Source organism: Phaethon aethereus, assembly GCF_964289735.1.
Source record: "Phaethon aethereus genome assembly, chromosome: 4".
NCBI classification, from domain to species: domain Eukaryota; kingdom Metazoa; phylum Chordata; class Aves; order Phaethontiformes; family Phaethontidae; genus Phaethon; species Phaethon aethereus.
The window spans coordinates 75708645-75724659 of record NC_138578.1 but is presented as its reverse complement, the minus strand read 5'-3'; the positions used below and the strand labels follow the sequence as shown (position 1 = coordinate 75724659).

Sequence of the window (16015 nt, the reverse complement as noted above, 5' to 3'; positions counted from 1 at the left end):
TAATAGATTTATGCTTGCATTTAGATCATATTGTAAACAATTTACTAAAGACCCTTCTGAATTTCTCCCCTTCTCAAATAGTAAATATCATCTACAGAAAAGGTATATTTAACTTGAAAATACATCATTTAATTAACATTTCTAGATTAAGTTGGCATTGATTTAATCTCAGAGAGATTTTTCTTTGTAGTTCTGAGTTCTTTGTTCTGAGTAGTCAAGAGAATGTTCTTTGTTTCATATGCTAATATTGTTCCTAGAGACTATAAATCATCTGAGTATTCCCATACTTAAATTTCCGGATATAGAAGTATTGGACTTTCATTTCAATTCATATGTAACTAACCTACTTATAGTCTTTTCCTCTGAACCTCTTGGTTTATGAGGATATATAGTCTACATGTTTTAACATCTTAGCTCATAGTTATAATTTAGAAAGGGCACAACATTTTCATAATTTTTCTAGGACATTTATGACAAACACATCTAAGAAGATTAGAGGCTGCAAACATATCTGTGATACCTTGCTGATGCTTGCCAACGTATGCCTTAGTAATTACTCACTAGAGAAAAGCATAACCCAGTAATAATTTTCTATAGACTAAAACATAAAGCAGACACCTGAAGTTCAATCTACCCACTTAGTTTAAGTGACTTGGCCAGTGGGATGATGCTCACCTCAGACCAGTAACCATACATTTATATTTTTGGCCACTTCTCTATTACACGGTCTCAGTGGAAGTGCATCCCTTACAAATCTATACTGGCAATTCCATAGGGAACTGAGAGACCTAGACAAAATTCAAGAAATAGATGTTGATTCCTATATCCAAAACTGGGAACCAACCCCTTTCACTCCACTAAGAGGCCCCTTAATCCTCTATGTCCTTGAATTCTCTGGGTACCTCAGGGAACTCTTCCCTCGACAGTTCAAGAGGCTCCCAAAATTCTACATTGTGCACATGCTTATCATAGACCCACTCTGAGTCCACCTGACCTCTTCTGTGATACCTGTAGGACCCAATCTAGGAAATGTCATCTGATTACATCATTATTCACACTGATGTCTTCTGGATATCACATTTGGAGTTGTTGGCTTTTTCTTAGTATAAGGTAGAGGAGATAGCACCCTAAAACAGTTGGCTGGCTATTGAGGAACAGCAACTCACTTGTCTCTTCACCTGATGAGATTTACATCCAACAGCTCAGTCTGCCAGAGATATGCAATATGCTCTAATTGCAAGGCCACAAGCTAGGTTTGGCATCCCCCAGGATCACATGGAAATGGGACTACTGTGCAAAAAACCCCAAAAAACAACCAACCCCAAGCCACCTCAAAACAACAAAAAGCATAATTCATGAGTTCAGAAGGAAAGCAAACATGAAAGTTGCTCTAAGCAATTTTCAATAACATCAGTGTCATAAAAATATGGTTGTGAGAGAGACTGAGAAGTCACCTCAGCCATCCTTGCAAATATTTGTCTAATTGTCTCATTCCTTCCAGTGATGGAAATTCCACAGCCTTCATAGGTAACCCATCTCCATGTTTATCTAAGTTTAGTATTAAAAGTATTTAACTGAAACATCTTACAACTGTGTAAGCCCATTCATTATGCTTAATTCATTCTCTACCCAACTCTCTGCAATAGCCTTTTATATATTTGAAAAGTTTTACGATATTTTTCCTAAGTCATATCTCCTCTCAACTAAACAAATCCAATTATTTCAACTTCAAAACATCTGCTGAACAGAATCTCAGCTGCAACATAGAAAGTCTAACTTCGCTTTGCGTTTTGCTGGGAGGAGAGAGATGTAGAATTGAATACACTAAGATTTAAAAAGTTGAACTCAAGTTTCCAAGCACCTAGCCCTTATATAGTAGCTGGGTCCCACAGCCACTTGAAGAGAGTGAATCTCTCTTCAACACTACCTATCTAGCAGGTGTCTTCAGGTATTGACTTTGGACCACTGGCTGTCCTTGTCATTCTGTTCTAGCTTTCTAAGACGAGTTCAAATGCAAACTTCCATGATTAGAATTTCCCATTAACTTCTATTAGATGGCTCTGTGGTCAGCGTATAGCCTTTTTCACCCTTTGAGATGCATACTTTGGCACTTTACACAGAGCTTAGGAACCCAGCATTGGGTTTTGTATTCTATTTCAGGTTCAGGAACCTAAATGATAGTCGCAAATTATATTTACTTCCTATCAGAGATGTCCGTATTAAACATTGGAACACAGTGACATCATCTTCAGGATTAAAATGACTAAGCTAGTTCCAGAGCCATAAATAATATAGCTGCATTTGTATAGCCAGAGTGCCCTCAGGACCCTTGGTGGAGGGTATCACTATGCTCTGCTGGATGCAGCGAAACTCATCGCTACTAGGGATCTCCAGTTCTCTAAGACAGATTCTAAAGAAACAGAGAGACTTATCCAAACATTTTAAGTACAGCTTAATGCTTGAGTCATAGGAAATCTGAAGCAGTACTATCCCAATTCAAAAAAGCACTCAGGCAGGAAAGTAGGTATCAGTCAGGTAGGATGAAGTCACATATTTATGGTGTGCTTAAGTGCTTAGCTAAATCAAGATACTTTTCCTGGATTTTGACCCAATATGGTCAATATGAGCATTTACTATGACAGAGGAACAACAGCCTACTGAGAAGGGTGACAAATGAACAGTTTGAAAGAGATTGGTAGTCACTGCACCTCTAATTAAGATATTGCAGAATACCTAAAAGACTATAAACTTATTTTTGAGCCCTTATCTCTGAAAGTCCTTTAAAGGTATGTCCATCAACAGCATTTAAATACAATTACCTATTTTTCATTTATTGTGTAAAAGCTAGATTAAAGAAGTGAGAGCAATTTCATTCTGAAATTTGTTGTCATTTGGATGACTTATGGCAGTTGGGTCTTTTGGCTGGTTAGACAGCTGCCAAGACAGGTCTCATCATCTTCAGCACTGGGATGATTTGGCTTCAAAGGACTATAACTGTCATAGGACATCAAGACAATATAACACAAGGTAATCTTGCAGGTAGCTGGAATCCATTGTATCATGAAATTTCAAAAGTTTAGGCAAGTCTTGAAACTTTACTATATGTTCAACAGCAAGCAGGTCATTAATGTAATGCATTCTTGGTGTTCTTGTAATAGCTGGTGTTGACCTGTCATTTAAGGCTTACTCTTCATAAGCCATACAGTACTCACTGTAAGATAATGTTGGTAATATCATATGATCATCATTACAGACAGGATAGGATAAGAGTAGGAATAGTACTAAGCATATACCAGTGAATATTAAAATCTATTTATATCATCTTATTTTTAGCTGGCATAACTATGTTAGATGACCAGAAAATATATTGGATGTACAAGGAAAAGATGAGCTTGGACTTTTCACTGACAAAAAAGGCCAATAGAAGCAAATCTTTGCAAGTGGCCAACAGACACCATTTTTATTTTATTCCATGAATTCCCTGAATTTTATTCCTGTGTGAAGATACAACGCGTGAGACCAAGCATGACATTACCCAGAAACTTGCATTAAGTGAGTAATTAACACTAGCTTCTGAGAATTTTAACTGAGTAGCAATTGCAAGACAGCTCTGTCAAACAGAACACACAATACTTAAAAAACTGTCTACAGCAAGCAGTACCTACAGTATCTACAGCAAGCAGTTGAGCATAGTGCAGGGAAGCCCAGACTGGTAGAGGCTGTGTTACTTCTGTAATGAGCTATCTCTGTAACACAGCCATAAGAGTACAAGTTTACAGCCTAGTCTTGCAGCAAGGATTGCCTCTCAGCTAGTTTTATTGGGTTGGGTATGGTGTTGCACATGACGCTGAGTTTTACTGTGAAAGTTAGCATTTCCATTCAGTCTTTTGCTGTCATGTATAGACGTAGTAGGGTTGATACATACTTACGCATCTCCACACTGCACTGTTGACCAGTGCAAAGATTGCATAAAAATGATGTTTAATAGAAACATGGATCCAACAGGTTCCCAAGAGAAACAAATCTCTAAGGTCCCAGAGATAGACTGAGTCACAGTAGAGCATGCCTAACCAAATTATGAAAGGGAAGATTTCCTACATAAGAGATCTTAATTCAATCAGAAACTCATACAGCTAATCTCTTTGCAGAAACTGCCCACTGCGTGTATTTGTTGCCAAATGCTATAAAAAGCCTGTAAAGGTTTTTCAAGAGGTTGGATTTCAGATAGAAGGCCTGAAGAACAGCTGAGAAAGAGAGGTACATTTCAGTGGAGAAGCCATGAAGCTTAGGGGGAAAAAAAAAAAGTGAATAACCTGGTATAAAACTTGGCTGGATGCTGGGGTGTGGCTCAGATTTTTGTCCAATATACTATTTATGATTTACTATTCATTACTCTAAGGATTTTTAGATGCAGAAAACGAAAAGATACCAACTGACACGTATTCAGAAGCTGGAATGCTATCAGATACTGACATTAAATTTTTTTCTCCTGAGAGGGAGATCTCTTAGAGAAAAAACCTTTTTTGTCAAGGTTTTCCAATTGTCCAAAATGTGTTAGAAAAGATTTACAGCTGGCAACAACGTGCAATTCCTTCAAACAGAACAAAACATTTGGTATGTCACTTGGTGTATCACTTGCAGATTTGAAAGGATTAAGACCCAGAGAAATTCAGGAGACAAAGGGTCTGGTGTTTATTTTGCTCTTCGTTCTCATAACTCATTTTAGTACCAACAGGGTGGAATCAACTACAATAAAGTCAATGAACTAATTGTTTGCCCTAAATATTTTATTTATAAATAGTGCACTATGAGAGATGAATCAATACCTAGAATGGGAAGGTATCTGTGAAGCTTGTGATTTTATGTCTTCTCTTTGGTGTTAAATAAATTAAAGACAAAATTTCAAAACCCAAGGTGAGTTCACTAGGAACTGATCCAAAATAGGAGGACTTGAATTTGTCAAAACAAATACAGAGGTCTACATGTGAGCTGGCCAGCCCAGACCTACTTTGTTCTCAATGGTGAGAAGTCAACACTTTCAAAATGTGTGATTGATCTTATTACACAGAGGACATCAACACCAGGTCAAATGAATCTCTCCAGATATATAAAAGGTATATATGTCCAGGTATATATGTCCAACATTAGATGAAATTAAACACATCCTTCATGTAATTAACAACAGTCATATAATAGATTCAATAGAAAGTTACTCCAAGTATTCGCTTTCCTGAAGCTTAAAAGAAGAGTCAGCAGAATCATTATGTAATGATTTTGTAGACACACCATGACACTTCCGTCTGATAAAAATATTTGCCTGTAATATTTCATTAAATTTAAAGTTACTGTGTAGCAACTATAAGAGGTTGACTGCTGCCAAGAGCTGTGAGGCTGCTGAATAGAATGGTATTTCTGGAGCCTTGCCCAGAGTTGAGACAAAATTTGACTCATCTTCATGCATACATTTGCAATATACCTCCAAACTAAAATAAGGATTTTACTCCATCACGAGGTTCTAGTGATATCATCTTAGAGCTAAGAATTGATTATAATATCAATAGAAGCTTCTGAGCAACTCTAAAGAGAAAGGTGATCTTTCCATAGCTATATTCTTTGGGATGTTTGTGATCCTGAGTTGTGTTGTCCCAGAATGCACATGCCTCAAGTGCCAATTCAGTTGTCGGTAGCAGGATAATTACAATTTGAGCTCCATTTTGTTTCTTCGTACTACTTCAGAGTATATTAGCAAATATTGCAGCAAGTAGGAAATACTGTGGTTGCAAAGGCTACGCCTGCAAAAATTTAGAAACTGTAGGATAGGAATTCAGCTAGATCAGGACGGATGAATTCATCATATCTATTTTTGCTTCCATTTTCAGCTAACAACCTTCCAACAAAACATGGAGGTAAAAGATTAAAAGAGAGAGGAACAAAGAGAAAATATGAAAAATGCATGACATTTACATGACATCATTCTATTCAATTTGCTTATATGTTATAGCATTTTATTGAATCTTTTTCTGACCTATCTGTTCAAACTGTAAGCTTCCTGGCATCTATCCTGTCCCTTATTGAATGCTCATGCACTTCTGAGTATGAGAGGAGTCCCAGTCTCATGTAAGATTTTTAGGCATCACCATGATACAAACAGTAATAAGAAATACGTTCAAACAGCTAAGTAACTAATATTCCATCTTTTTTGGTAGTTAACCTTTTGATCCGCATGCTGAAGAGATCAGTAAATAATAATCTGGGAATGGAGATAAGAAATATCTTTTTTCAATTGCTGATGTACCACTTTTTCCAAGTATCACACCATCTATCAGAAGATGGAAGCACTAAACTCCATGAGTTCAAAGGAATCCCACGAAGTCTAGTCTCTGTTTCTTGTACATATGTAATTTGATTCCAATACTTCTACTGGATAACCAAGCAGGTTTTGAAAATGATTGTACTTTTACTGAGTAGAATTTTCAGATTGATAACCTACTTAACTGCTGGTCTGGATTTTTAAAAGAATTGGTCAACAGTAACACAGTGAGCAAGTTATCAGCATGCACTGTTCACAATATATTACTGCACCAGCTACAGTCACAAGGCTCATACTGGTTAGTTGGATCGCAACATTTTGACATATGGTAATTACCGCAGTGGAGAACAGGCTCAGAAAGAAAGGAATTATAATTCATGGTGTTAAAACGGTATTAACAATTTATACTGTAGCAAAATAGTGTCTTTTGTTATCATTATGCAGTAATACAATAGTTATTCTTACTATTTTGTCTAATTACTTTTTAAAAAAATGCAACATTTACCACTGAGAAGCCAGCGTGGAGAAGATATCAGTGGTTTCAGGGTCCTGGAACAGTTTCAAAAGTTCTGGTTCAGATGATAAGTCAGCAAGGATCCTTAACTCAATATGGGAAAAATCTAGAAAACAGAGTATTAAAATAAATCTATTGCTCTAAAATAAAAACTTACCTGCATTTTAACCAATCACAAATTAAAATGCAAGCCTGTACTGTTCAGTCATTTCCTCATGTTCAAAAAACCGAGATGCCTATGAAAAGCTCATCCTGAAGAAGTTATATTCCAGCTACAGATCACAAGGTGTCCGATTCCTTCATTATCTTGAGGTGTCAATTAATCTTATCAGCTCTTTTTTTCTACTGACAAGGCTTACATATCATCCACTTCCAAAGCACAGCAAGGAGTATACATCATATAACAATATTAACTGATACTAAGGGTTTTGACAGCCTTGTAAAATATGTCATCCAAGGGAAGGGGGGGGGGGGGAAAAAAAGAGATGACAGAACTGTGAACATAAATATGTATGAGAATAATAATACATACTAACTTACCTGCTGCTAAAAATGTATATCCTTTTTTTGAAACAAACAATGTTCTTGGGGAAATAGTTACTACTTCCTCTTCTTTTCCTAGAGAGGAGATAGACATTTAAGTCCCAAACCCCAGTCCAAAAACACTGTGGTGCAAACCATAGGTTGTAAATGACATACCAAACACACAACTAAAACCACACAAATGGCAATGTAAGCAACCTAGCAGAACACCGACTACCAGCATCAAAATTACTTTACCAGTCATGTACATCTTTATCTCTGCTATCCTTTCAGTGCCACTTACTTGTCCTTTTTCAAAACCAAACCCTTCCCAGAACACTAGCTAACAAATATCTACAACAACATTATTCACAGATCACTTAACAAAGGAAGCTTCAGATAAGGAAGGGTCTATAGAGATGAACTAAAAAAAAAATTTTTTTAAATCTATTTTCTTGTCTTTGAACATGCAATGTATTAATAACCACATTCCAAGTTACAGGTGGTAGGGGAGTACAATATTGAGAACATACAGCTCATATAGGCATCCAAATTCTAATGACTGAAATCCTGTATAATAAGCAATAATGTACATTGGCAAGGTGTTAGAAACTCAGCGTGTCCTGGGAATATCACTTGCCTTAGTATAGAAAGGGATGGTGGTTTGAAATACAACAGAATTAATCTGATCAGTATAAAAGTGGAAGAATTAGTATGTCTTGATACAGGAATGAAAAACTTATACGTTTTTGGAAGTACATATTATAAGATCATTAACAACATTGATTGGACTGTTTCCAGAAAGGCCTATGTGCCACAGTTGTGCACAGCAGCTCACATTCACACAGCCACTGCTCACACTTTTTTTTAATAACAATTTTTAAAAAATACTTATAAAATTAATCAGGTAGATAAAATAAAACTGCTGTCAAAGTTTTACATTGTCTTCAACAGACTCCTCTTTTCTGATCTGTATTATTTCAAAAGCAGGGAGTGAATAGCTGTGAAAAGGCAAGCCTGCTCTTATCCAAGAACCAAGTGCAACAAATGAGCAGCATTTCCCAGCTATGGCTGTAGGCATTCAAGGAGAGTTTATGTTTGCAAATTTCTCTCATATTTGAGTCTACTATTCTGGGTTTCTCTCTTTATCACCTGGGCCATGCTTTTCTAGACTTTACTTTGATTCTGTCTGAATCATCTGCCTTAAATCCATGCTATCAGAAACAACACATCTGACTAACTATTAGTGTCTAGTTGTAAGTTTTATTAAAATGACTCAGCTTTAACATCCCCTCAGGAAAAGCCTTATGAGCACATAAAATCATCCCTAGGGTTTTTAGTGGAGTTAAGATGTACCATTTCATCTGGAAAAAGGAACAGTGAGGTAGTAGAGGGAAATAAAAAAAAAAATCTGAAAGTTTGTGATTTAGATCAGTGCTGAAACAGCACATTTTTTGCAGGAACCAGCAAAAAGTAATTGGTTTAAATGATAATGCATAACTGAGCATCAATAATCTATTCTGTTTAGATTGCAGTTATTGGCCTGCTTTAAAATATAATATAACTCAGTAAAATAATTAGATAAAATAGCCTTTTCATGTTAATAAAAACATAATTTACCTTTTATGTACTGTTTCTTTGTAATTCTAACCGGATGCTTAGAGATACCTTGAATGTTCTACAAATAAGAAGAATAAAAACGCCTAAGAAGTTAAAGTTTATGAAATCATGTTTACGAACAGCCTATAAGCAGCATAAGAACATTAGTGATACTAATGACAAGTTTTTCCCATATAATAAATGAGATTATTCACTTTGCCTTTCAAAGGAATCTTCAAACTTCTGTAACTATAGATACTTTTGAATATTTGCTCTTCCTTGAAAATTGGAAGCTTGGAAGAATGGTTTCTCACTGGCAGCCTTCCCAAATCCTAATCTCTGGATGCACCATAGAACATAATTAGAAACCCAATACAAATAATTTTCTTCCTATTTTAACCTGTATTTTTTAGATATGGTGCATTATTTTCAAGAAAAGAATACATGTGAACCCTGCCTTAAACTGCAGGAACAGATTCTTCTTCAGCCTCTAGAAATTTTTCTAATATCTATTCCCACTTTTTTGAAACGCATGACAAAATAAAGGAGCTCTTCATTACCTAAAGCACATCAAGGTTATTAACTTGCATGTTAAATTTATAAACTACAGTCAAGGTTGTAAGTGAGAACTAGGTTTATCAACAAACATGCAGGACTAGGAATAACAGATTTTTCTTTAAAGATCTGGGTTCATACATCTCCAATAAAGCATGAAAAATGACACAGCATAGCTTCCTTCTGTTATTTTATGTCATTATGCCTCTTCATCTAGAAAGGTAACACATGACAAGAGATAAGGTGTATTAAGGTCAATTTTCATAATTCCACACAATCAATCTGCAAGTGGTTCAAGAACTAGATGAATATACTAACACAGTGTAATACTGTGATTTCAGGAGATTGGGAATAGTGCTATATAATTTCCAAATCAGAATGCTCACTTTCTATGTAATTTTGAACTCAAAATTGTTATTTTAAACTTAAGAGGGATGTAATTAGACTGCAAAATCTACTGAAATCTAAAGCAGAAGTAAAAGAACAAAACCCCCAATACAGAACAGTATCATTTCTAGTTTTAGGATCACCCTTAAAGATCTACAATTAAGTGTATTAAAGTTGAACACATGCCACAGCACCATACACAGAGATAGGCAACTACTTCATAATATACACAATATTTTCACAGCATGGTTAAACTAGGAACACTGCTCTCAGTCCATCAATACAAAGCTTGGCCCAGAAGAAACACTTGCCGTCTTTAAGATTTTATTCTTCAGTTTCTAGAAACATTTAAAAATACAGCTATGGCAATGATTATTATAATGTTATTAACCATATTTTGAAATAAGTGGTTATTTAATCTGTGCACAAAACTAACATTTCTACTGATAATTATTGATTTCTATCAATAACAAGCTGAGGAGGATCAGTGCTTGTTCATATGAATCATATGCAGTTTAAGTGGATGTAGAAATTAGTAGATCCTCAGAGGTTTAGAAAATTAAGTCCTTTATTATGTACCTGGACATGAATGTAGGATCCTAATTTTACACATTTAAAAAGAAAAACAACAACATATTAATTCTGAGTTGAATAATTTTATTGTTAGACATCATTGTATGGACTTTTCATAGGGGTCTATACGGGTACATGACATGTTCTTAATAAGGTAACCTCCAGCACAGGTTACAGTTGTTTATAGTTACTCTCACTGATTATTGTTGCCTAACTCGTTAGCTTCAAAATCCCGAACAAAGTGAAATAAATAAAAATTTATTTCAAAATCTATCCATCTATAATGGTAAAAATAAATCACTATATTGCCACCTTGTTTTAACTATCAGCATATGCAGACAGTCTGCTTTTAATACAATTTCAGACGTATTACTAGTAATTCTAAAAAATACTGGTAAGTAATTGCAAGTGCAAAATGTACTTTCACTTGTAAATTAGTTAACAACTCATAATTTGAATAAATCTTCAGAAAAGAAGTAACTCAAGAAACGTGAAAATGGTAATTCTCACCTTTAGTGTATCAGAATAGCTTAATAGATTCCTCTCATCTAATTTTAGACATCTTTAGGTTAGCCATTGGTCTAAACTAGCTGTCTAGAATCCTCCTATAGTCAGTAGACAAAGACAGGAATCTCCAGTGGGTAGTTCAATCTATGTGTATATGACACATACTTAAAACAAGTTGACCTGAGATTCCCCTGGAGATGATGTTTTCTAAGATTTGAATTATCAAATTCATGAGATAAATTTACTTTAGATATTTAAAAGGATGGAGAAATAAGGAAATAGTCTTACAAGAGTCTTCCAAATGGAAAGTTTTCCTCTGCTTGAGTTGAAAATTAGGTGACAGTTCTATTGTATCAAAAGCGGAAGATTGATGTGGCTTTGGTAAATGACTATTACCACCTTAGACTACATAATACAGCCGGTATTTTTCATTTTATTTATTTATTTCCAGTGTATTTCTGCAAAACCTTCACAAACCCAACCCAAGATGTGACTGTTATGCCTTATAGTTAGAAAAGGGCATCCCCATCTTGTTGGAAGTTATAGAGAAACAAAACTGCTCTCTCTGAAATGCTCCACCAGACAAGAACAAATATATTTGAAACCATGTGATGGAAAAGCTGGTTGTGGAAGTTAACTATTAATACTTCTCTTCATTGTTTCTGAGTGAGAGAAAAAAAATATCAAGCTCTTCTAGTGGATGATTAAGAAGAAAACTCTAGCATTGCTTAAAAAAAACCCAGAAACCAATATAAAAAACCAACACCATAATCCAAAATTAATTTCCAGAGGTTCCAATGGATGGAAGGATAGATGAAGGCAAGGTCCCAGTTTCAATTATGTTTGAAAGGCTGTGATGATCATGGGAGATTCCTGCTAGAAGAAAGTAAGTGTCTGGGCAAGAAGGAGAAGGCAGAAAACTGCAGGCCAATCAGCCTCTCCTCAATTTCTGGGAAGATGATGGAGCAAACAATCCTGGAAAACATTGGCAAACATATTAAAGTCAAGAAGATGATCTGGGGTAGTCACAATGATTTACAAAGGGGAAACTGTGCTTAAACAATAGCTGCCTGTGCTGAACTGACTACCTCGGTGGATGAAGGGAGAGCAGAAGACGTTGTTTACCTTGACTTTAGCACGACTTTCAAAACAATCTCTCATAAAAGCCTCACAGACAAGCTGATGAAGTTCAAGCTAGAGAAGTGGACAGTGAGGTGGACTGAAAACTGGCTGAACTGTCAGGTTCAAAGGGTTTTGATGAGTAGCAAAAAGACCAGCTGGAGGCCAGGCTCTAGTGGATTACCCCAGTGGCCAACACTGCTCAACACCTCCATTAATGACCTGGATTAACAGGCCTGAGTGCAAGCTCAGCAAGATGACAGACAATCCAAAACTGGGAGGATTTTTGGTTGATATCTCGATGGCTGCTCTGTGATTCAGTGGGACCTCAAGAGGCTGGAGAAATGGTCTATCAGGATCTCAGCATTCACAGTTTGGAAAGCAGCTTTGCAGAAAAGGACCTGTGGATCCTGGTGAAAAACAAGGTGAACATGAATTAGCAAAGAGCCTTTGTACCTAGGAAGGCCAACAGCACCCTGGGCTGCATCAGGTAGAGCATCACCAGCAGGTCAAGAGAGGTGTTCCTTCCCCTCTGATGGGAGGGTGTAAAGAAGATTGAGCCAGATTCTTCTCACTGATGCCCAATGACAGGACAAAAGGCAGTAGTCACAAACACTCACAGGAAATTCCATTTAAACATAATAAAAGACTTTTCTACTGTGACAGTAGTCAAACACCAGAACAGGTTGCACAGAGAGGTTATGAAGCCTCCACCCTTAGAGATATTCAAACCCTGACCAGACATGGTCCCAAGAAACCTGCTGTAGTGGACCCCGCTTTGAACCAGGGGGAGTTGGACTAGACAATCTCTAGCAATCCTGTCCAAACTCAACTATCTTGTGATTCTATGATTCTGTTTTTATAACATTAATGTAATTGATTAATCCATGTATCCCAGTGCAAACCCATTGCCTTCTCTCTACTTCACATGATTTCTGACTGAGATAGAATTGAAGCCTTCAATGGTATGAGGCAGTGGAAAGCCATAGAAAGACTCTGGTTTCATTCCCAAGTCAATTTTTAAAATATATGTGTAATATCTATATATATAAAGTACACTTATAGCATAACATTAAAATTCAAAGATTAAAGACAGAAACAAATATTTGGCAGAAATTTTAGTCAGTTGGTGCAACATGTCTTAAAATGCAAACTGAGAAAAAGAATTGTATTGTCTTGATTATGGAAAATGCACACAAAAAAGTACATCCAAGCTTTGTAAATAATTTTGGTAAATGTGCAACATAATAATAACTACTTGATTGTATAAATGGAAATATCCATGTTTTATGGTTTTCATAGAATCATAGAATTACTTAGCGTAGAAAAGACCTTTAAGAACATCAAGTCCAACCATTAAACTACCACTGCCATGTCCACCACTAAACCATGTCCCTAAGCATCACATCTACATGTCTTTTAAATACCTCCAGGGATGGTGACTCTACCATCTCCCTGGGCAGCCTGTTCCAATACTTCACAACCCTTTCAGTGAAGAAATTTTTCCTAATATACAATCTAAACCTCCCCTGGTGCAACTTGAGGCCGTTTCCTCTTGTCTTATTGCTTGTTACTAGGGAGAAGAGACTGACACACACCTCACCACATCCTCCTTCCAGGTAGAGAGCAGTAAGATCTCCCCTGAGCCGCCTTTCCTCCAGACTAAACACCCACAGTTCCCTCAGCTGCTCCTCATAAGACATGCTCTCTAGACCCTTCACCAGCTTCGTTGCACTCCTTTGGACATGCTCCAGCACCTCAACATCCTTCTTGTAGTGAGGGGCCCAAAACTGAACATAGTATTTGAGGTGCGGCCTCACCAATACCGAGTACAGGGGCACAATCACTTCCCTACTCCTGCTGGCCACACTATTGCTGATACAGGCCAGGATGCTGTTGGCCTTCTTGGCCACCTGGGCACACTGCTGGCTCATGTTCAGACAGCTGTTGACCAACACCCCCAGGTCCTTTATCCACTGGGCAGCTCTCCAGCCACTCCTCCCCAAGCCTGTAGCGTTGCATGGGGTTGTTGTGACCCAAGTGCAGGACCCGGCACTTGGCCTTGTTGAATCTCAGGTCACGGCTGGTAGAAAGCTGAAAAAACCCACACCCTTACAATTGTACCCTTTTGAAACACTTTTTCTTTTTTTCCCATCCACAAGCATTAATTTGTTACAGATTAAATTTTGTAATATAATTGTCAAACTCAAAAGAAAAAAAGCATTGAATCTGATCTGCACTAGAGTCACTTTCAGTATGATAAATGCAGACTGGCTGTCATTTCCCTAGGTGTCCAAAGCTGACACCTTTCTTTGGCAGTGGACCTGCCACACAGGGACCTAGCACTCCATCATCACCTCTTTTACTATTTCAGTTACTTGACACACTTTCCCAGCATCTAGATGGTTGTTGGATCACTGCTTTTTAGTTAACCTCTTTGCAAAACATGTTGGAAAGACAGGGAGCATAGGCATGTCAGAAAAAATCTCACTAAGAACACTTGATTAAAACTGTACATATTGAAAATCAAACTGCCGATTTCTTTCCTCCTCCCTCCATAATCTGATTTTTTTGCCACTATAATCAGTCTTGACTGATGATCCCGATGCACTCCTTACTCTGGTGTTTCAGCACAGGTTAGAAATTTGTTTTCTTGGTTCTGAAAATACCTCTATTAAAGGTTGTTCTACTTGTGTCTGTTGTTTCAGGTGAAGACGGTGTAGATTTTTTGCGTATGCTGTTACAGAGCCATTCAGAAACAACGACAGCACTGCACTTTGACAAAGAGACTCAGAATTGATGTACTCTTGATGTCTCTGTTAAAGTCTCACAAACACAGCTTTCTCATAAAGCACTCAAGCCTTGCAAAAAGGATGCTCTAATCCATAAGGAAAGTCATTGTATCAAAGCCAAGTAGAATTATCAATGAAAACAAAACCTAACCAAAATCCAACAAATAATATACAGTTCCCAGTTTGATGAGTTTATTCTCAATCACTTTCTGTTAAACTTTCCATTTTTGGTATCCAAAATTCTACACCTGCATTGGCAATTGATTTTTGATTCCTTCCTAGGTTAAAAACCAGTATGTTACTTCGGTTCTTTCAAAGGATTACAGTATACAGATATATATTGGATGAATTACCTTTGAATTCAGTATAGTTAGACTTCACTTGATCACAGAGGCTGGTTGTGCATTTTAATTATTTCTTACTCTATGCCAAGTAGGGTTGTTGATCATATTTCCTATGTTAAATTCCCCTTTTGGTTATTTATATTGATTCGACTAATCCCTACCTCTCTGTTCCTCTCCATATACATTTTCAGTAGCATAAATTGCTATTTTTTGAGCAAATAATCCCAGTCAACCCTGGTAACTCCCTAGAAATAGAAGTCTATATATGTATACAAAGGCATCTATAGCCATATGTATATTCATTTTTACTAGAAAATGGCTCATTAATCTACTAACTGCTCAGATCTGCATTTCAAAGTAGCTATGGAATATGTCTGTCTGAAGACCTACAAACTGCAGGGACAGTATCACGAAAAATAAACAACAGTAAGTTACTGAAATAAATGGCAATGCATGGAGGTGGCTGCAGACTATTCTATGGACATTTGAATCTGATAAATTCCTGCACTGATCTAAAGGCATATTCAAAAATAAGAACAGAGACAAAACTTACTACTGAGATAAGAGTATCCACTCATAAATGTATACAGCATGGACATTTCACGAGGGAAGATCAAAAACAGAGAAGGAGTTAGACTGAACAGATGTAAGGAAGCAGTTAGACCAAGCAAAGTAATAATGTATATATCCTTTGATGTGGCAACTAATCCACCTGCTGTTACAGTGAGGCATAGGGCCAAACACTAGAGCAAAATAAAGACAATAGAGGAATTAAATATTCTTTTCCTGTGGC

The 16015-nt window shown here is 36.8% G+C and overlaps 1 protein-coding gene across 1 annotated transcript in view; it reads right to left on the bottom strand.

Moving 5' to 3' along the window:
* The window catches only part of POLN (DNA polymerase nu), a gene marked incomplete at its 5' end in the record, with an annotated part of 104223 nt that overhangs the window by 50380 nt on the left and 37828 nt on the right, over window positions 1–16015 (bottom strand). The window contains 3 exons of the mRNA XM_081999743.1: window positions 6816–6930; window positions 7365–7442; window positions 8967–9024. Of these exons, the coding sequence (XP_081855869.1) occupies window positions 6816–6930; window positions 7365–7442; window positions 8967–9024 (251 nt within the window). The remainder of the gene's footprint in view (window positions 1–6815; window positions 6931–7364; window positions 7443–8966; window positions 9025–16015) is intronic.